The 23,856-nt window shown below is 36.5% G+C and overlaps 1 protein-coding gene and 1 pseudogene across 6 annotated transcripts in view; both read right to left on the bottom strand.

The window, feature by feature from the left end:
* The window catches only part of JMJD1C (jumonji domain containing 1C), a 283,697-nt gene that overhangs the window by 77,151 nt on the left and 182,690 nt on the right, over positions 1–23,856 (bottom strand). For all 6 annotated transcript variants that reach the window (XM_054690507.1, XM_037497333.2, XM_054690506.1 and 3 more), the window contains exon 3: positions 19,835–19,948. Coding sequence is in view for 4 of the 6 variants with exons in the window: in XM_037497333.2 (XP_037353230.1) it covers positions 19,835–19,948 (114 nt within the window). In the remaining 2 variants the exon portion in view is untranslated. The remainder of the gene's footprint in view (positions 1–19,834; positions 19,949–23,856) is intronic.
* Positions 1,900–7,440, bottom strand: LOC129145046 (40S ribosomal protein SA-like; annotated as a pseudogene).

The raw sequence follows: 23,856 nt of genomic DNA, 5'->3' as shown, positions 1-23,856 counted from the left end.
CCAGCAAGTCTTCACTCTATCTGGGCTCTCTGGCGTTCTCTGCTTCTGCTTCGGCTTCTCCTTCAGGTTCTGCTGCTGCTGGCTGGGCTGCTAGCGTCCCCCGTGACGCCGCCCTTAAAAGCACAGTCTTAGCTCAGCTGAATCCCATCTACCTATGCCACACCCTATTCCAGGTGCCCGCCATCAGGCATGCATTCAGGACAAGGATCCATCATCTATCCTGATGGCGGAAGGGCAGAAAAGCCTGACATTTTCTTTACCCTACAGTCCACCCCTCAGGGTTTTCTGCCATATAGTCTATACATATATATACAATTTTCTAAGCAAACAAACAATGCAGCCATGGCCCACAAAAGCAAATACATCAAATAACAAAATACAACATAACAAAATACAACAGAACACAAATAAGTCCAGGCAGGGCACCAACCAAGTGCAAAAGACAATTATTGGTACCAGCAGATGAGCCACCAAATCTGCTGCCGAAGGCACTGCTCATACGAGGAGGGGAAATCACACACGGCATCTGCTATAACACACCAGGAGCCGTCAGGCTTCCTGGCCTTCTCTGGCTGTAGTCTCTGCTACAAGGCACACACAGCATCCACCCCCAGGATGCACTAGCTCTGGGATTGGCAATTTTATTCTGTTGGGGGTAATCGCCAACCCTCAGGGTTTCTGTCTGCAGTCGCTCCAACACTCGGCTTCATGGCCACCCATGCGACTCACAGACCCCTGCTCTCAAGCCAACCCACTGCACAAGCACATGGGTTGGGGATCCAAACTTGCATTTGGCTTGGGCTCCACCCCAAGCCACATTCCCACCCGTCCCCAAGGACGGGCTCCTCAGCTCCTCACCCTCACTCAAGAATGAGCAGGGCATCACCCACAGGTGATTTTACGAGACTCACAGTTCTTCAGCATACCCAGGCTGCTTAACAGCCGCTCAGGGCTTCTCAACTTATCATCAGTACCAGCTTTGCTTTCTCAGTTGGCTTTTCTCCTCCACCTGGCCACTGGGCATACACAGGCTGCTTTTGGCCATCTAGGCCCACTGGCCACCCCAGATTCTCAAAAAATAAACATAACCTGCTAAGGTCCTCCGCCTTCTGGCAGGATTGTCAGTCCAAAATCATCAGTTCATCAGTCTATCAGTCCATTGGCCTCTCCCTGCTTCAGCAATGGCCTGCTGCCTCAGGGGTCATTGGCTGGTCCTTTCCGGTGTCGTTGGCTGGTCCTATCCGGTGTCGTTGGCTGGTCCTTTCCGGTGTCGTTGGCTGGTCCTTTCGGGCGTCTCCTTCACGCCAGGTCTCATCCTGTAGCTCGTGGACGTATCCATCTTCTGTACGCCATGGCGCCTCCAGCGTCGTCACAGGCAGTCTTTTTACTCCTTAGTCCCTCCAGGTCTTCGGAGGGCTCCAATACCCGTCTGCATGGATCCTGCCGACTACGCCAATTGTAAGGGCAGGACATGGGCACAGGTGCAGGTTTTCTGATCCATGCAGACTGGGTAAAGGAGTCAGAGTCCTCAGTGGTTTTGCAGGTCTTTTATTTGGGGTTCACCAGGCATATGGCAGGCAGGGGTGCTGGCTGGGGGACTGGGAGGCTGGCAGGCCTCCCAGCCCCAGCAAGTCTTCACTCTATCTGGGCTCTCTGGCGTTCTCTGCTTCTGCTTCGGCTTCTCCTTCAGGTTCTGCTGCTGCTGGCTGGGGCTGCTAGCGTCCCCCCGTGACGCCGCCCTTAAAAGCACAGTCTTAGCTCAGCTGAATCCCATCTACCTATGCCCACACCCTATTCCAGGTGCCCGCCATCAGGCATGCATTCAGGACAAGGATCCATCATCTATCCTGATGGCGGAAGGGCAGAAAAGCCTGACATTTTCTTTACCCTACAGATATGTATCACTAAGAATCAACACATTTATTATACTACATTAAATTAACACTAAAAGTTTTGCTCTATCCTTCACCATACCTTTGTCTCTTTTTCCTCAATATACCCATGCCCCTTTCCTCTCATTTCTTCTGGTAACCACTAATAGGTATTATAATTCAAGAGTTTAGTTTTGCTTCATTTATTTCCTCTGTTTTTTCTATATATTACATGTGAGTAAAATCATATCGTTTGTCTTTCTGACTTACTTCACTAAACATAATTTCCTCAGTCCATCCCTGATAATGCAAATGGTAGAGTTCCCTTCCCCTTTTTTTTAATAGTTGAATAGTATTCCACATCTTTACATTCCCATCAACAGTGTATAAAGTTCCCTTCTCTCCACATCCTTTCCAACATTTGTTGCTGTTTATCATTTGGTTAATAGTTATTTTCACAGATGTGAGGTGATAACTCATTTTTGTTTTGATTCACATTTTGCTAATAATGAGATGATCTTATGGGCCTGTTGGCCATCTGTATGTCTGCTCTGGAGAAGCTTACTAAACTTTTTTTAATTGGGTTGTTTGTTGCATGGTATGAGTTCTTTATATTTTTTTGAATATTAACTAACCCCTTGCTGGATGTGTGATGTGCGAAATCTTCCCTAATCATTAGGGTGCTTTTTTATTTCTGTGAATTTTTTCGTTCTATGTAAATTTTTTAGTTTGATGTAGTCCCGTTTATTTTTGCTCGTGTGTGTGTGTGTGCGCACACATTCACACAATTACACACCACAGACACAGAAAAGCACATAGGAAGGTGGGTTTGCTTTAAAATAATACATAAGGGGCAGTTATATCAAACAGTTGGCCACAAATTGTTAATTTGTGTTTTTTAAGAACGTTTCTATTTTCTGTTAAGCTCATTTCCATTTTCTGCTTCAGAGTCTGTGGAAGAACAACTTAGGACCACTCAGTGATTGTTCCTCTTCATTCAGTGGTCTGAGTAGTGGGAGCTGTAGACCAGTCTTTAGTGTCAGGCTGAGCACACTAGTGGTCAGTAGGAAACTGCTGTATAGGCACAGAACACATGCATGTCTTCAGACCAGTCTGCAACCTCAGGTAAAGTAGCATCAAAATTGGGAGCTGAGGAAGTCCATTCACACAAATTCCTCCTTGGTAACAGCCTTTTCAGCAGTAGCATGTGCTTCCTTTTTAATCTCTTCAGGATTTCTGTAGAAACAGAGATGGGGTGTAATCTCCCATAGGTATTCAAAGGAGATGTTGCCACGTGTACACAGTTCCCTACATGAAATCCACTGAGTGAGTTATTACAGGGCATGGCAATGTCCACATAGCACAGATCAGAGTCTGTGTTACAAGAGCAAATGGTAGGCAGGTTAACATAACATGGCTCTGTCAAAGACAAGTGATCAGTCCTGGGATCAGTAACCACCAAGTCCTTGTTCCTGGAGAACTGCCTCGATCTGGTAAGTGAAGGCTCCGGGAGTGAAGCAGCCAGAAATAAGGGTGGCTCCAGTGGCGGCAGCAGCAAACTACAGCCCAGCTTGCTGGTCAGTTTTTCTGAACACAGTAACTGTATTAGCAGGGTTTTCAATGGCAAAAATCGCATAAGCTGTCAACAGAAGCTTCTTCCAGGTTCTCTTCAAAATGTATGATATAGATGTCATTTTTCCTTTTGTAGATATACTGTTTCATTTGGAAACAAAAACTGGTGCTACATGGGGTCCTGCTGCAAAGAATTTGAAGACATCCTGCATCTTCATTTGCAGGACATCAAGGGCTCCGGACATTATGAAAGTTTCCCTTTAAGTTATGATGGGAACTGAGAACACCACCATACGGACCCTCTCTCTACAGTATAGAAAGTAAATTAAATTGGTAACTCTTAATGCTGTATGATAGGTACTTGGGAATTCACTTACTGTTCTATGTTTGTGCATGTTTTAAATTATCTGGTGAGGTTGTGGGGAGAAAGTTTATATCACATCATCCCTCTAGCTCAAAACCTTCCCAAGGTTTCTACTCCAGTAATCAGAACAAAACCCTCCACTTCATTAACCAGAACAAGAACCTAAATATGAGAGCCTACAAAGCCCTACTTAATCTACTACATTTCTTATCTCATTTTCTAGTAATTTCCACATAGTTTCCTTGCTGGTCTTTAAATAAATGCTTTTACTTTAGGGTCTTTCCATTCTTTCTTTTCTGACACTTTCAGATTTTACTTTTTTCTGTAATACTTATGGTCTTACCTACTAGTTATTTTCTTTCTGTCTGCCCCTTCCCTCTAGAAGGTAAGCTATATGAAGGCAGAGAAGTTTTGTTTTTTTCATAGCTGTATCTTAAGTACCTAGAAATAGTTTCTGGGATATAGCAGATGTCCAATACTTGTAAAATCAAATTAGTCATACAAAAATGGACACATTTCTGAGGAAAGTGAAAAGGAGGTATGGAATGGTGCAAAAACAGGTATAAAAGGGCAGGAAGTTAACGGAATAACCTTTACGGGTAATCTTGTGTAACCTCAATTTCCTCTGTGCTTTAGGAAAAATATCATCTGCTAAGAAAAGAGGAGGAAGTTGAGTAATGATAATTCGGAAAAACTGCTTTAGGAAATGGAAGCTTAAAAGCACAGAAAAGAATTCCAACTGGTACTAAAGGCTCAGCTGACACTGGGCACATTACAATGGCATCAAAGTACTCAAGTATATCTTTCTCCTACAAAGTTAACGATTTAGAGTAAGGATTCCCAAAATAATTTTCTGAAATGATAGAAATGTTAGATATTAGAATTGTCCCACACACAGTTTCTTTGGGTACTTGAAATATGACTGAGATACTGAATTTTAAAATTCCATTTTACTTAATTTAACTAGTCACATGTTACTAGAAGCTATCAATAATATCAGATACTGTAAAGTCCTTGGAGTTGTAGGCAAGACACCCTCAGTCATACTGAATTCATGAAACATTTATGTATAAATACATGTATTTTAAATTATTTGTCAAACAAGAAAGAATGTGAGAGATACACCTTGGAATGGATCAAAACCAAAAAGAAAAAAAGAGTAGTTCATCCCTTCCCCTTACAGAGCTGGTAATAAACACCACTAAGTACATGCCCTTGGCTAAAGCAGTCTCAATTTCTTAGCAACACTAACAATATGCCAGTCACTTGCTAACAGCTGATGCCAAACTTGACTGACTGATAACATATAAGCAACACTAAGAAAAAAAATCTCAACAATGGATTTGCAGAAGAAACTTATTATGTGATTGAAATGAATTCCTTGAAAGCATAAGTGGATGTGGGGGAAAAGATAAAATCCCACATTGAGGTGTCCCAGATATTGTGTTTATAAAGCCTATATACTAGATATTGTCTTAAAGGTCTTAGACTTAGACTTTATATATATGAGGAGGCCTTATATACCGTGTTTTTAGTCATCCCCATTTAGACATTACTTTGTACTTCCAAAAATGGCTATTCCATAAATGGGAGAGAAAAAAAAAAGAGTTGGAAGCCTTTAACAACAGCAACATGTTATTTCATGTAGAGTACTTGGTTCTTGTATAAAAAAATCTAGAAAAGCAATTAATGTTTTAACCCCTTATTTTATACCATTTATGTAAGAGATAAGTGAGTACCCTTATTTAAATGCAAGTGATAGAAATGTTACCTGCTTATAATAATCTTTTTTTAAAAGATTTATTTATTTATACAAGAACTGGGGTACAGTCAGAGGCGCAGGAGGGTAAGAGGATTCACCAGAGACATAGCAGGGAGCAGAACAGGCAGACAGACTGAAAGCACTACTGAAGGGAGCAGTGGGCAAGACAGGAGAGGTCAGCCGCGCTATGTGGGAATCTCCCTGGCTGGCCGGGATTCGAACCTGGTGCTGTAGAGCCTGGGTACAGCTTCACAACACTGAACTCAACCCACAGGTCTAAAGATCTCAGTCAAAATATAAATGAAAAACTGATTTAGAATTAAGACAGGGTTGGTATAAGATTGTGGATAGCTAGGCGAAAACATCACCTAGCTATCAAGCTTCCTCTTGAGTATCAAGACTCGAGAGGAAGCAGAGCTATGTTAACATTCACAGAAAGGAAACAGGTAATTTTCTCACAATTAGAGTTCTGGCAGCATCTGTTAGGCCACAGTATTCATTGAACACTTCTAAACTGACTCGACATTCCTACTGTGAAGGCTTCCACTTTTCTGGTAGTCTTAACCTACAGTCCAACAGCTCTAAATAAAGAAGTGGGGAGGGTCACTGGGAATGTCTTTCCATTAGAATGACTGAAAGAGGTGCTAAAGGCATTTAACTGTGCCAAAGCCAGAGATGCCTACCATCTTACAATTCACTACAAGGCAAAGGCTCAAATAGTAACTGTGAATGTTAACTTTATGTGTCAGTTTTTTCAGGCTATGATATCCAGCTGTTTGGTCAAACATTAGTCTAGATAGTTGCTATAAAGCCATTTGCAAATGTGATTACTCTCAATCAGTAGACTTAAAATAAAGCAGATTACCCTCCATAATGTGTGTAGGTCACCTCCAATCAGTTGAAGGTCTGCATGCTCGCATATACATATATCCTATTTGTTTTGTTTCTCAGGAGAATACCAATACAGCAGTCTATAAACACTCAACTTTATCACTTTCCTTTTTTCTAATCCCTTCTCAGAAAAAATGAAATGAAGAAAAATATACAACCAAATAGCTGGTCTTACTCCAACAACTGACTCCACGACACTGTATACATGACTCTACCACACAACTTTTAGCATATTTCTGTAAGTACATTTATGTCTCTCCCCCTGACCTCAAAGAGAATCATGACTTTAAATTTCTACTATCTAGTAAAGTGATTGGTGCAGTGCAATAAATAAATGACTACAATTTATAGTTTAGCAATCGCTGGATCTTTTTTCCTTGCATCTTAAAAACATACCCTCTCAAAAGGCAGTATGTCCAGTAACATTGTCTATGTCCAATAACTTTCATGACAGGAGTTATATATTTCAAAGACTGAAGAGGTATGTCAGAAAATTTCAACAGTAAAGCAGAACAGTATATATACTTTATTATTTATGATGATTTATCTTTTTTGTTAGCAATCACTGGGACAAATTACACGTGTAAAAAATGAGGAAAAAAGTGTTACCCAAAGTAAACAAAACAGTGTCATACCAGAACAGACAAATGGAATAGAACAAAGACCACAGAAATAAATTCTAGAATAAATGATCAACTGAATTTTAACAAGAATGCCCAGATTATTCAATGGGGAAAGGAAAAAATAGGGTATTCACATGTTAAAGAATTAAGTTGGACCATAGAAAGTTCATCAAAAAGACCTCTGCATATCAAAAAACACTACTGAGAGAAAGAAGGCAATCCACAGAATGGAATATTTACAAAGCACCTGTGTAATAAGGGGTTGATAAACTCCTAAAGAACAACAAAGAACTTCACAGATACAAAGAACTTCACAGATAAGGAAATGGAATGTAAAATGGCACAGATGCTTTGGAAGACAGGTTCCTCAAAAAAAATAAAACCCCATAAATTTCAAAATACTCCAGCCATTTGATTTTAGGTATATGTCCACAGAACTGAAAGGGATTTAAACAGATACTACCCACCAATGTCCACAGCAGCATTATTTACAATAATTAAGAGATGGAAACAATCTCAATGTCTATCAACAGATAAATGATCAAAATAAAATGTGACACACACAAAACAATATTATTCAGTCATAAAAAGAAAAAGTCTGACATGCTACAACATGGGGAAACCTGAAGACATTAAGTTAAATAAGCCATTCACAAAAAGGACTCAATTTACATAAACACACAAAGTACAGACCAAAAAGAATAGAGGTTACTAGGGGAGAGAAGACCACATTAAAAAATGGGGAGTTACTATTAATGAATATCAATGATGAAAAAGTTATAAAATGGATGATAGTGATGTGATGGTTGCACAACCTTGTAAATAAACTTCATGACTCTGAATTATATATTTAAATGGTTAAAATGGTAAATTCTATTGTTTGCTTTTTAGATTTTTTTATCATTTTTTACATTTTTTAGACAATATTTGCTTCCCCCCACCCCCTCAGATTCAGTGCCCATAGGATTTCCTTCCCCAAGGCACCCAAACACCATCACCACAGTCCCCTGTGCTCCTCCCTCCCTCCCTCTCACCCCTCTCTCTCCTCCTCCCCTGCAGGATGTCTCTGGTTTATAATTGTCTGTTTTTGCTTTGTTGTGTGTTGTACTGTTATTTTTTTTACACTGATGTCTTATTTAGTTCCCCTATATTCCTGTTATAAGTGAAACCATCTGATATTTTTCTTTTTCCTTCTGGCTTATTTCACTGAGCATAATTCCTTCTAGCTCCATCCATGTTGCTGTGAATGGCATTAGTTTATCTTTTTTGATTGCTGAATAATATTCCATTGTGTATATATACCACATCTTCTTGATCCAGTCATCTATTTTTGGGCATTTGGGTTGTTTCCAGGTTTTACCTATTGTAAATAGTGCTGTAATAAACATAGATGTACAGGTGCTCTTTTGAATCACTATTTTTGTGTCCTTTGGGTAGATCCCTAGTAGTGGAATTGATGTTTGCTTCTTTTTAACAAATGTCCAATCTCTATACTTTGACTGATCTGAAAAAGGCTAAAAGAAGAATCCTTATTGCTATTCTACCCTTACCAGAAAGGTATGGCTAGAATTCATTCAAGTGGGCTATCCAAGACACATTCTGATTGTTTACTTGATTTCATGCACTTAAAACCAAGCTCTGCAGTCCCAGTGGCTTAGCTAACTTAGATTCATCCTGAGTGAACTTAGGAGTCACTTACTCTAAGAATAGGGTCATCCCCCTCTGTCCCTTTCACAACCTGGAAAGAGTCCATAAACCTCCCTGGTGTCTGGGTTTATATTTATAGTTTTCTGTGTTTCTGCCATTAAATTATAAGCTTTTGGGCCTCCCCGGTGGCGCAGCGGTTGAGCGCTGGGTTGCGAAGCTGCTCACGGCCTCTGCGGCGCCGGTTCGATCCCCGGCTGCTCCCTGGCCACCGGAGGAGGGCCCCACATGGCTGGCGCGCAGACCTCTCCTGCCGCCCGCTGCTCCCCTCAGCAGTGTACTTCGGTCCTTCTGCCTGCTCTGCTCCCCTCTCTGGCACTGGTGAATTCTCTCACCCTCCCGCGCTTCTGACTGTACCCAGTGCATGTATAAACAAAACAAACAAACAAATAAATAAATAAAACATGCCTCTATTTAAAAAAAAAAAAAATAAATTATAAGCTTTTACAATTAGTAAAAGGCAGGATATTTGCATTTCTGAACACGGCACAGCAGGCCTTCAAATATATGAATAAAAAACCCTTGGTTCTTTGTATTTATTAAGGGTTAGAACTATTTGTTTTTATGAAGTTTTATGCTTTTATGGATTGCTTGTTCTGAGGCTTAGGGACACCTGAATTTTAGAGTCAATCCTTTTGGTAAGAGGAGGAAGAGGGATTCATTTAAAAGCATTTTGTTTTAAATTTTAACTTTGAGTAAATCTAGACTTCAAAGTATCTATAAGTATCTATAAGTATCTATAAGCACAAGTAGGCAGCTGAAAAAACAGGAATACTGGAAAACATACTTGTTTGGGTTCTTTTGCTAGGAAACAATTGAGATTAAAGATATGCACAGTTTTGGAGTATAGCTTGATGTCAGTGTTGGAAAAGTATAGGCAAATTGTGCATGCAATATATAAGGTAAGTTTTAATATATATAAGATGTCATCAACTCTAAGAAATATAAAGTGTCAAATAAAAGAACAATATGTATATAATAAACACTTTCTATGTGATGGCTCACAAAGGTGGGGTGGTACATAGAAATAATATTTTGGAATCAAAAGTTTTGTACTCAAGCTCTGTTTAGGCTTCCATTAGTTGTGTAAACCTAGATGTCAAGTCAAACGGCCCAAAATCTTACTTTCTTCACCTCTAAAAACTGCTATCATATATCCACCCACCCTCTTCCTTATTTCTTCCCTTTTCTCCGTTTAATCTTTCATTCTCCAAAACATTCTAGATTTACCATGAGATACAATTAGACCTAAAGATTTTGCAAAACAAAGAGGGCAGGTGGGCAAATCAACACTGACAAAGTCACATGGAAACTAATATTATGAGAAGCAAAACCAATGAGTAAGCAAAAGAACCTGTCTGCAGAAAGGAAATTGAGGAAGGGGGGCAGGAGTAAAGAAAAGGAATATGTTACTTGAGTTCCTGACTTTCTAGTTCCTAATTCCAGTTCATATAAGGCCCAGTTGTACTTTCATGCAGTAGTTACACACATTGCCTATTGTTATTTTTTATAATATCTTTCACCCCCCCTTTTTAATCTAGTTTCTAACTTCTGTTACCTTTTTATTTACAAGTTAGACCTCTCAAAGACTTGTGTAGATTAAATAAATTAATATATGTAGTCTGCAAATTTTACATAAAATTAAAATAATCTTATTTCCTCTTAAACTTAAATAAAATGCACATGGAAATATATGAAAATTGTCAAACTTCACCCTAAAAATGATATAACAACACTATATTGAGAAATAAAATTTCATCTTTTGAGTTTTAAATAATATGGCCATGTTTTAGAAAGAAATTGCAATTAGGCAAATGAAATCAATATATAATATCAACCTATCTTGATTGGCAGAAACTAAAAAAACCTTTCTCAGTGGTAACTAGTCATGGCTTAGAATCTTTGAAATTTGATGTCTATAAGGATAATTTCACATACTTTAAATTCACAACAGCAGCCACAAAAAAAATTAAAAAGAGACTGGCAGATTTTTCAGCATATGATCATAGCAGATTTGGGACCAGGAGAAAACTATTGCAGACTGTGACTTATAAATGTTTTTAATCTGAATACTGAAGAACAGCTCATACATGGCCAAATTTCAGTCAAAATAACATGTTCCTGGATTCCATGGATACATTTTCAACACACCAAATTTGGTAACCAATTTTTTAATTAAAGAACTCCCTTTTTAATGGTAGCAGATATGCATTTGGGTATGTCTGGATAGCGGATTTGTGGGACTTTAAAAGCATATTTCATGACTATTTTTAAAATTAAAGCAATAAAAAAATCAGGCAGGTGGGAGATAAGAGGAGTACTTGAACAACGCAGAACAATAATTACTTAATATTAAAGCATGATGCACCAACTAGGCGGAAAAAAAAAGCTACTTAAATAAGGAAGTAGAATGACTGTTTTAACTACTGGTTCCCCTTTTCTTGCAGTCCATCCTACTTTCTAGGCTTCAGCTTGGCTCTACTATTGCAAGCTGTTGCTTTTGACTACAAATGGAATAAAGCCAAGTACTACACAATAGCAGCTTCCTGCTCTGGCCTCATCTTCTAGACCACCCCCATGCCTGCCCACAGATGCTGATCCTACCAAGCCAATAATCCACCAACAGTCAGTTCACAGTTATGGCTATGATCCTGTATTTTTTAGAACCTTGGCACAGTGCATAATCTACAATCTCAGAGATCTCATTTTGTACTGATTTTATGGCAACAGGGCACCTCTTAATTTCAATGACATGCTAATATGAAAGCATAATCAAATGGACAGGAAGATGTATGTGAAAACTCAAGAGACTATTTGAGAATGAGCATACTCTATTCATAAGATAATTCAGAAAGACAGAAAAATACAGAAAGTATTGGGAAAGTACTATTAACCCAAACAATCCTGTTATTTCAATTTTCAGAATCTTCAATTGCATCTGAACTCATTTGTTCTCTTTTTGAGATAAACCTGTTTAGGTTGAATGCCTTGTATGCCTGAGACAAAATAATTAGTCAAGGATTAACTTGATTAGGTTAATACTGGTCAGAAATGGTTGTTTTTCCACCTAAAGTAAGTTCACAGAATTATAAGTGAATGTTGAGAAGACTCTTCAAAGGTCATTTAGTTAATACTTAAAAGACTTCCAAAAGGTAGTAATAACTCCACACAGTCTCTCTCTGAAAACAAGAACAAGAAAAACAATTCTGTAACTTAGTAAATATCATTTATACTTTTTGAGATAAAAATAACTATCAGCAGTAAAAAAAAAGTTTATGACTTTCTTGTAAAAGAAAAGAGAAAAAGGGTAAAGGATAATTTGTGGATTATACTACAATAGGGTTCAGAATCTTTTCTAGTATCACTTAAAAAAATAATAGTTTATAAAGTCATGATGGAATCTTATTCATACATATTTCTTTAAAAATGGGGAGAGGGTAGAAGAAACATCACTACACAGATATGTTCTGTTATGCATTGGCCATAGTCTGTACTGATAGTAAAAAAGTTTATCTACCATCAGCTGCAGAAGGATTGGTAAGAGTTCCAGAAGACAAATAAGACAGACTGTTTGGGAGGGGGGAGGGGGAAGCTGCAGATGGTGGCAGGGAAATGTTCAATGGCTGTGCATTGTAGGAAAAGGAGTTGCAAACATCTACCAAAAAGGATTAAAGATGATCTACAAAATGAGAAATTTAGATCATGTCTCAATAACTACATTCTACTGAGAATTACATTTCTATACAGCAATAAGACCTTTAATATACCATTTAATCTTTGTAACAATTCTTAAGTTAAATGGACTCTTTACATTATAGATGAGGAAACCATTTATTTATAATGCTTCAGGAACTTCTTCATTCTCACATAGCTAAAAGCAGATGGCAAAGTTAGGATTTGAAATTATTTCTGCATGAATTAACTCCAAAATTCCTTAACCATTATTCTTATTTAGACTGATTGTCTAGGACAAAAGACTGGTGAAGACATAATTATCTGCTTCTGATATATTAAAATAAACAGCCACCACTACTAGGTAGAAAAGTTTGTTACTCTCTTGCTTCCCATGATTCATATGGCCTACCAAGTAAAAGCTACTTAGTAATTGTACTTAGCAATCCTTTTCCTTTTTAAATCTGAGTCCACAATACTTAAGTTATGTAGTATGGCATCTACTATTCAAAATCAAATTATATTTTCTAGCTGGGCCGATAGTCTACTATCCCTAAATTGACCTCCTCAAGATTATACAGTCCCAGGGGCCTCCCTGGTGGTGCAAGGGGTTTAGAAGCAACCTATGAAGCTAACCACAGCCACCGCAGCATGAGTTCAATCCCCGGCCAGGGAGGTGACCCATATGGCACAGCAGACCTCTCCTGTCTCGCCCAAGCTCTACTCAGCAGTGTACTTCAGTCACTCTGCCTGTTCTGTTCCCCACTCTGTCTCTGGTAGATCCTCTGACCGCCAGCACCTCTGGCCAATACCCCGTTCTTGTATGCATAAATAAATCTTAAAAAAAAAAAAAAAAAAGATTATACAGTCCCACTCTTTACAAATGTCTGCCTCACTCTCCTAATCTTTCACAGCCATCTCCATTCAAATGAACCCCATTCACTTTTTAATCTCCTTCAAAAGACTTCTTTTACCATTTCAAATATCTACTTGTTATAGGGCAGGGAGAAGAGCAACACAGCAACCCCAAACCTGCTTGCTCTAAATGGGTTCTGCAATCCACTGCATCAAGACAAAACATACAGACCTTTAATGGAAAGGAAATTTAACAAATTGTGTGCAATACAGAAAAGACAAAGAATATAGTTTCCAAATCAAGCACCCAAAGTTATGCATCCCCTCGTGGGTCAAAGTCCAGCCAAACAGGATTGGCCCAAGGCAAGGCCTGAAAGTCTGCCACAAGTCTAAAGCATCTTTCGGTGGGGACACATAAAAAAAGTCAGAAACAAGGTAGGAAGGGAGGAAAAGAATAAAATCAAAATCAAGATAAGAGCTGCCATTGTTAACCTCCCCACAGGACCTCACTCACATTTGTTTCATCTAGTCCAGGACTAAGAAGACAGTACAGCTTCTTCACAGTATCTCTGCTCCTTGTGCTTCCTTCAGGTCACCTTCTGGCTTTCCATTCTTCTTCTTCCTTTCCCAGTCTTCTCTCCAGCTTCCTCTCCTCCCTGCTCAGCTCCACCCTCCTTTGGGTGGGGCAGGGAACCTGGAACCTCCCCTTTTCCTGGGGAACAGACTGTTACATACTGACTTCTTTCTTGCTTTTCCTAAGGTTTTTAACTATGCATTTTTGGCCCATTAAAACAAGTCTATTTCAGGCCTCGCTGGTGGTGCAAGGGATTAAGCACAGCACTGTGAAGCTATCCGCAGCCTCTACAATATGAGTTCAATCCCCAGCCGGCCAGGGAGCTACCCAAATGGTGCAGCAGACCTCTCCTGTCTCGCCTACTGCTCCCTTCAGCAGTGTATTTCAGTAGATCTGCCTGTTCTGTTCCCCACTCTGTCTCTGGTGAATCCTATCACCCTCACCACCCCCCAGCACCTCTGGCCTGTACCCCAGTTCTGGTATGCATTAAATAAATCAATCATTTAAAAAAAAAGTATTTCAAGGAAACTTTTTAATATAAATTCTTAAGGATTATAAAATGGGGTGGTAGGGGATGCAGAGTAAGAACTATGCTTATATTTTCCCCTCTCTCTCTTTTTTTTTTTTTTAAGGTTAGCTGGGAATTGTGAAAACACAGAATAAAGTAACTGTTAAATGAATGAAATCCTTGGAGATGTTAGCTTCCAAGAGCAGATGTTTACATTTTTCAAAGACTCCTTTCTGGGGAAGAATCAAGTGAATCAAAAGTCCATGGAATTCTTAAGATATGTAGACCTCTGGTCATCCTGTTTTCACTATAGTGCAGATGCTCCATTCTGGAAGGGTAAGGGTTTGGGTGAGGAGTCCCACTACTCTTTCTCCAGCATATCTTAAAATTCCTATAAAATGTATCTCTCTTAATAAAGAGTTCAGTCATCATTGCTAAAATTGTTTTAAAATTTCTCTCTTTTTAAAAAGCCAGTTTGCTAGCAGTTTCTGGAAATGATTTTTTTTTTAAATAAAATTAATGAGGAAGCAGTAATATGATACCAGGAAGAGAGCAAATCTAAGAGATATTCTGGGACAGAAAAATTTATATAAGTATTGAAATAAATCCTCTCCCAGGTCAAATTCTCATTTCTAAGATAGGAATGCTATGGTTTTTAAGAATGCTCTGAAGTGATTTATCTATGCTACATATTGAAGTTAGAGTGAAAGAAAGTTTTAAAATCTTTACCCATCAAAAACAATACAAACATGAAATTCTGTTTACTTCCTTCTGTAAACTATCAGCATTACCATCATAGTACTCTCCAGAACTAATTCGCTTAAAACTCAAATTACCAAAGATTTTCAACCCTTTATTAGTAGCTCAACTTCTGTCAGATATTTAATTCAACAAAATACAACATTTGACTAGTAACAATATAAACCAGTTAATTGTTCACCTTTGCTAAATGAGTGTCAACCTCATTTGCATTACCTCATACTGGTTGTGCAGCAATTCCAAAAATTTCTTAGGACAGTAACAAAAATTTAAAGGAAAAAAACATGCCTTCATTACACTCAGCTCCTTATACTGGTAACTTACCTACATAATCATTTGAGCTACTTTCAGCAAACCAGACGTGTTGTATGACTGGTTTTAATATCTTGGAAATACTCTAAAACCACAGCCAGTAAATTTGTATAATCAATGATAAACAGACTAGCCCTGGGAAAATTACTTTTACTGAAAGATTACAGAAATGATAAATATATGCATCTGACACAATCTAGGCACATTTATTAACTATAATACTGTAAAACTTTTATTTTCACATCTTTAAGCAATCTTTAGTACCAAAAAAAACAAGAAAAATTTTAAGTTTGCACCACCATTCCCTTTTCCTTCAAATGCAATTTTCAAAAGTACAGAAGTACTGCATGTAGTATTCTGTAAAGTAGTTCAATGTTTATATTCTATTATGACAGAAAGTATAGAACTAAGAATTTTATCTTAGACCACTTATCAACTCATTATGACCCAGAACTTCCATTAGGGCTATTCTTTTCAGATCTGTGATGATTGCACCTTATTCTAGGAAAAATATGTCATTACTACAACAAATTTTATTTATTTATTTTTTTTTTTTTTATAGAGAGGCATGTTTTCTTTCTTTCTTTCTTTTTGTTTGTTTTGTTTATACATGCACTGGGTACAGTCAGAAGCGCGGGAGGGTGAGAGAATTCACCAGAGCCAGAGCGGGGAGCAGAGCAGGCAGAAGGACCGAAGCACACTGCTGAGGGGAGCAGCGGGCGGCAGGAGAGGTCTGCGCGCCATGTGGGACCCTCCTCGGGTGGCCGGGGAGCAGCCGGGGATCGAACTGGCGCTGCAGAGGCTGCGGGCAGCTTCGCAACCCAGCGCTCAACCGCTGCGCCACCGGGGAGGCCCCAACAACAAATTTTAATATACAATAAGATAAATATAAAGGGTAGTTTTGCACAAGCACATTCTGCTTCAAATCTCTAATGATTTTGAAATCGTACCCTGAGTATTCTCTTCCTTTATTATATTTAAAAGCAAAGAGGATTGTGATCTCTAGAAACTACTGGACTAACAAGGCAGACCAACCCAGATTAATTGATATGAGTCATGTACAACTTTCAGGTAAGAAATAATCTCTTATATATCCTCTATGAAGCAATCAACCTGCAAATTGCAGGTGTGTGTATGGCCACAAGCCAAAAGCTAGGACAAGATGATTTCAAAATCATGCTAAAAGTTGAATGTTTCTACTTTTATCAAAATGTTTGCTTATATATGATTGATCAAAATTTAATGGAGTTTTTAAAATTTTTGCAATCATTCGCCATACTAAAGAAATAACAGAAATTTTAGGTCACTAAAAAAAAAAAAAAAAAAAACTTAAGATTCAAGAATTTGTTTTTAATTCCTCTGTTAGCTGAAAAAGACATCTTACAATTTGCAGTTTCCTTTGACTTCCTTTCTCCTTTCCCTTCCCCCTCTACTTCAAAGAAAGTTAACTGTAGCCAGGCAAGATCAGGAAATCTTGTAGGAAGCAGAAATGCATTTGTGTGCACAGGGAAGGAAAAAACAGAATTAACAATACTATGGTATGCTGCTTCATTGACCCAATTAATATGTATCGATCATACTGTCTTTAAGATGTTGGATTTCTCTCATCAACTTTCCAAACTATTTATAACCTATCATGACTGTACCCCAATCTCCAAATTACCTAAAAGTCTGACCAGATCAACTAAATAAATGCTATCTGATATATTCAACACACTGAAACCACTCAAAGAGAGGAGGATTCATGTCAAACCAGTGACCTAAAAGTGAAAGGATCTATAAATAAAGCTAAGTCATCTGTTTCCTAACCATTACAGTGTATTTTATCATTTTGAAGTATAAAAAATGTAGGGCTTTGCAATGAAAAAGGAAACTTTAGAGAGGATGGAAGATGTACCTCTTTATAGAGGTACAGTTTCCCACATTAAAAACATTTAATTAGATTCACAGCAAAACATCATTTATGGGAATTTTTAAAATAAAGTTTACATATTCTCAATCACTCTATATAAGCAAAGCCTTTTTTCAAATAAGAATTTTTTCCTTATCACATTTTAAGACGTCTGTAAAGAATAATTAATACTCAGATTCAGAAAAAAATTGCCTCATGAAATTTAAAGCGGGGGGGGGGGGGGGGGGGGGGGGGGGAGGAAGAGAACCCACACAGCCAAACAATTTTAAAAACTTGCTCAGTTTTCCCCCAAAATGCCTTTGACTTAGTTAAGATATATCAAAGCACTATTTATAAAAATATAAGCCATTAGCAGCTGCCATGTTTAAGAAGCCAAAGAATTTAATAAACTGTTTGGACAACTGGGTTAGAGAAAAGCACTCTGGGGTAAGTCACTGCAATTACATGAATTCTAATTTTTTTTTTCCTTTACCTAGAAAGTATTTATATTTCACAAATTCATTTAAATAAATAAATCTGAAAAACTATACTGAGTCATCTTAGGTCTCTGGAGTAAGTTTGCACTCTAAATGATATAGTAGGTATCTGTCATTTACATAATTGACAAAATATTTTTAAACCTCATTTGAAAAAACTGAGTATCATAATAAAAACACCTAAAAAGACAACCCTATTGCAAACCATCTATTGCTTCTAAACTCCAAAAATTGATACATACTGGGACATAAAAAAGAGCTTAGTATTATTATTTGTGATTTCTTTAGAACAGAAGAAATCTAATTATTTGTGAAAGGGATTTTAAATAGTTAAAATGTCAAAGTGAATCACTTCACCTCTGGAAGATACAGTCTCCTTCCTACTTCAGAAACTGATTTACCTATAGCAAAATAATATAAATAGCTTATAAGCAAAGACAATCATATAGTTCGCCAAATAATAAGTCTTTAAACTCTTCTGTCTCTATTTTGAATAAACCAAAAAATGTAATGGAATCTAAAACAGTTTAAACACTATCATCAACAATAATAAGCCCTATAAAATGTTAGCATTTTCTTGCACTCATTGTAATTTTAGGACACCTGGCAAATGGGATTATTTTTAAAAGTAATTTCTACATAATGATTTCACTTCTCTAAATCAAATTCAAGGTGAAAGTTACAGAATATTAATCAAAAACCACAATTAAAACATTAAGAGTTGGAAGGTTTCTTTCATTTTACCAAGTTAGATTCACCTATACTAATTCCCACAAAGAGTTAGAAATTAAACAAATGATAATAAAAGGATTTACTGGAGTTCATAACTGAAAACAAAACAAAAAACCCTAGGGAAAAGCTCTAACACTTCTACTATTAAACTAAGACTTGCTATGATTTTTTAATTAATAAATATTGTACACAGAAAGAAAAAGTTAACTGTATAAAAAACAAGGTCATTTAATAAAATAAGAAAGATAATGTAGAAAGACAAAAATACATCTATGTACATTTCAAAATAGAAAACAACATTTACAGAGAAGGAATGACCTCATTTTGATAGATCTACTAGAAGAAGCATAACTGGTCTAATTCCCTAAGTATTATAACTCCGCATACACCAAATCACTGCTCATTAACTCAAGCCCGTGTTCTTCCCATGGAAACAATGTCTTTACATATTACTTTGACAACCAGTATTCTAAAATTAAACAGAAGAATTGACTTTTAGCTCCACTGGGGGGGGGGAAAAAGTCAAACTACTTCAAGTCACCTTTCCTTTAATGTGCTTATATAATTTTAATTGTTTCAGTAAAAAATAAACTATATATATAAATGCAATTTAGTTTCATCTATATTCCAAATATACAAAGGGAACAAACTTCTGTGCATTTTTACTTATACCTTTCAAAATTAACTGACAGAACTTCATTAGAAATTTAAAAAAAACATTTAGACTACTACTCTTACTGAGTTTCTTCACGATTAAAATCTAAACAAATGTACTAGAAAATATTTTTCCAATGAAATGTTTGTGTTTAAATTGTAACAACTAAGAACTAAAATTTAGAAACTGAACTACTCAATTAAAAAAAAAAACCTCAAGGAAAATTCCCACATAAATAGAAATAAAGTACTATTGTGCTAAATTAATATATTTTCATACATTAAACACTAATCTTATTTAATTACATTAATTGATGCAATTCTTAACCTTTAGAGTCGAAGACAAAGATAATTAATACTATTATCTAACCAGTTATTTTCTAACAATGAACATTTCTTAGAATGGCAGTATTCCCACCAACAGAATGGCTACCTGGCTCATTCATAGCAGTAACAGACTTGCTGATAATTTAAAATTTATATAATGAATGGGCTCCTTGGAAACCTAGATGTAACTATAGTTGAATATTTAAAAGAATCTCAGTGAAGTTTAATAAATAGTTAATTTTTAAAAACAACCTAAAATTTCTTACCTGGTAGGGCTGAAAGGCACTATCTTCTGTTAAAAAATCCAGTTGTTTATCTACAAGGAATTCTACCGCAGTGATTGAACTGGGTATACTTTTTTCAACCAGAGGCTTGAAAGTCTGGTAAAGAAAAAAAAACACTAATGGTTATTGTCTAGGTTTTAACCTTAAAATGTGAAGAGGTGTTTGTAATACAATGTTATCAATATTATTACAATGATTTAAGGACAGCAATTAATATTATATTTTTATATTATAATCTAAAGTAATGCTTTTATCAATACAATGGAATATATTTAGCATTTATTATACAGGAATGAAGTACGTTGATAGGAATCAAAAGAAAAATTCTAGTGTAAGGTTTACTTTAAAAAAAGAAAGGGATATAACCAAACACACATATATAAAATTTTCTGCTAATATTAAAAGAGAAATGGCTTCTGAAACGGGAATCCGAGTAGGAAAGCATATTTACCCTTAAGACCTTTTGTAAAACATAAGTATTGCTCTTTTTAAAACAGTAGTTATGACTGACGTACGTAATTTTTTCCCTAACTCATTCACACAAGGATTTTAAATGATCAGGATGCATCTGGTCTTTTAACTCCACCCCATGCTCTACCCACCCCCGCCCCTGCCTTAAGCACAAATAAAAATCCAGCTGCTTGGTGAGAGCAGCATGGGGGAAGGGAGCAGTAAAAGAGGTAAGTACTACACAAAACCCACCTTTCAGTAAAGTCCTTCCAGATTCCTACTACTGGGGGAGAAGAAAAAAGCTGGGGGAAGGGCGGAAATCAAAGGTCATTTGATTCTTAAAAGACTCATCTTTTACAAAAAAGGATTTTACTCAGATGTAGGGTGGGGGTGAGAGTGAAGGAGGCTGGAGAGGAAGAGGAAGGAAATAAAGGTTCTAAGTATGCATTTTGGGGTGGGGGGGGCCATAAAAAAACACTTTTGAAGTAGAAGTCTGAATAAAAAGCAAGTATTTTACCTACAAGGTAATGGCCTAAAAACTTAAAATATGAAAACAAAATTCTACCATCTTCAAATGTAGTGATTTTACTATATAAGAATTTAAGTTTAGTAAATGGAATTAACCACCAATTCAGCTACAAAATTACATATATCACAAGAGGCAATCTTTCTTGCTACAGGGCAACTTGTGTGACCTTTTGGATATAAACCAAAGTTTTTGGCACAGACAGTAAAAATCCCCAGGAGATTCAAAGTCATGTTTTTCCCTTCTCTTATTATGTTTTAAAGAAACTAAAGATCTTGTTGATCACAACTAATAAACTCTGGGGAAAAAAAATTTAGTAAATTTAGCTCGGTGACTAAAAGTTAATTTTGTTAAGAAATTTCTTTTAAAGCTTTCCATTCCAATTCACTGTGGAGTAATAGTATTTTTAAAAGCTAAAAGCACATGAGAATAAGCATTGTAAATATCTCTTACTGCTACACTATCCACACGATAAACTCACAAAAAATACCTTCACTTTCCTAACTTGAAAATGAAAAACTTCTCTTTAATCCCTGCTATTTTCAGCATTTATGATTAGAAAATCGAATTACAGTGAGACCTTGCTACCCATGCCCCAGGGATAACCTTTAAAGTATACATATGTATCAAAATATTTTTACTTAGGTTAGAAATTACATTATCAAACTAGAAATTCCCAAATTATTTTGTTATCTCCAGCTACTACTGCCAGCTGACACATTCCATTGACTAAGATTTTATTCATAAAATTTTCACTGCACAAAATCTTATTATTTTACCTAGCAAGTGAAGAAAGTTTCTAGGCAAACCAAGAGCAGTCAATTAAACTTTAAAATGTTTACCAGTTTGTGATCAACTGATATGAAATATGTACATTTTCCAAATGTATCTTTTAGCTTTTAATAAACTAGAAAATGCTGGCACATTCTCCAGAGGATTGCTAATCCTAATCAAACGCTCTATTTCTCTTCAAACAATACTATGTCAGGTCAACTGGTGAAGGTTAACAAAAAGGTCCACAAAAGGTATTATCTAAGTGGCTAAAGATACAATTCAATTAAGTGGGATTTAAAAAAGAAGTAAACTCTTGTCTGAGTGCCTCTTTCTTAGGCAAATAATACAGGTGTTTTGCATTTCCTATGAGACCTAGTCATTTTATAATATGAAAAACATTCTTGTGAAGAGAACCTCTCACAACTGCTTTTTTAAGGGGGTCAGAGTTCTAAGGGTAAATTTCAACAGGCCAGTTTACCATAAGTTAAATTACTGAGTTAGAAATAAAACGTCTAGTTTCTAGGCTAAAATAAATAACTTGGAAGATAGCTAAGTGCAAGTAACTGGTAGAGTTAGCCACCAGAAATGTAGAGAATATTTTATAATGTCCTATTTCTAATACATTAATACTTGTATCATTTACAAATTGGAAATCCAAATACTATGCTCCTTAAATAGCAAATAAAACCAGGACTTGCAAGTTTCAAATTGTGCAATTATACTTAAACTACAAATAAGTTCTAAATGCTGATAAACAATTTTTATAGTACTTGTTAAAGAAACATTTTAATACATATTAAATGAGCAAACCTAAAAATGTGAGCGTTCCTGCTTCATGGAAAAATTAAAGACAGTTAAAATACAGTTTTTTAAGTGGCAAATCAGAGATGTAGCCATTATTAATTTTGTATCCAAGTTGAAAACATTTCAAGTACATGAAAACACAAATATTTATAAAAGCCAATGGATCGACAGCTTTTATGGTGAATTTGTAGTAAATATTTCATGGGTCTAGGTGCACCGGAATGTAAAGAAACTAGAACTCATGCATAACTAAGTAATTCAAGACTCTAAAGATATATCATTCTATGAGGAACTTCCACAGCCTAAGGGGAAGCAATGAACCACCATCTGACGAAAGTCACAGTAGAATGGGGTTCTAATCACAAAATGACTATTACTCCAATACTGAAAAAGTTTAAAAAAATTGACAATTAATTTGAAACTAAATATTCATGACTGAAACAAAACATTTCTTCACTTTTATAATGGATTAAGAGCTCTTTTAAGGTCCTTTGCCAATGTTAGCTGTACTTCAAAAATAGTTTAAAACCAAAATACTTAGCTGAGAGCCTGAATTTCTAGATGGGCCTACACCACGCTATAGGAAGAATGCCTAGAACAACTGTATCCTGTTTGGGGCTCCATGCTGCACCACATTCCATTCACATGAGGAAGAGGCGAACAGATGAGCCCTCCTTGAAAAAACATTTTTAAAATAAATCAGCTACAGCCCTCAAACATAACTCAGCTGCTCAAACAAACCATGTTAAAAGCTTACCGCTTAACATTTAACTTGAAATTCGTGGAGTTTATGTCTGCAGTCTGAGTTTCTAACAATCTCCCATTAACATTAAAATTCCTTTTCCAAGTTAAAAAAAATCAGGTCATTAATTACAAAAATCTGATATAAATCTCACTAAAGGAAAATACTGAAGCAGGAAACAATACAAACAACATTTTAGGAGTCAAGGTTTACTCTGGAAGAAAAAAAAAAACCTGGAGTGACTAGAAAGAACAAAGTCCAAATTCCCACCCAAGTAGGTCTATTGAAAAACACGATACTGTTAGAAAACAAGTTGGGGGTGGGGACAGGAATACAACACACACACACACACACACACACAACCCTCACAAAACAAATACCCCCACTTCCCTTAAAACATCATATTCTTAAAAACACTCTCCTGAAACATTTCTGCTGTAATACTTTAAACAATTAAATTCTAGTTTTTAAATTAATCTTTTTACAATGTTATGAAAATACTACACACAAATCTCTGAACAAATGAAATAGTTAAAAATTGTTAAAACTAAGGACACTAAGACTAGATCTATAAAAGGCAGTGACCTTAATTCCTAAGGCTGAACAACAAAACCAAATGTAAATTAAGACAAAAGAAAAAGGAAGCAGAAAAATACAAACCGTACTTTGTTCTTGAGAATTTTAAAGTATCTTTAAATTTCAAATCCA

This window comes from Talpa occidentalis, unplaced genomic scaffold, assembly GCF_014898055.3.
Source record: "Talpa occidentalis isolate TD23 unplaced genomic scaffold, MPIMG_talOcc4v2.1 talOcc4.8, whole genome shotgun sequence".
NCBI lineage: Eukaryota > Metazoa > Chordata > Mammalia > Eulipotyphla > Talpidae > Talpa > Talpa occidentalis.
Note: the sequence above shows the minus strand (reverse complement) of the source record. Positions and strands in the feature narration are given on the sequence as shown.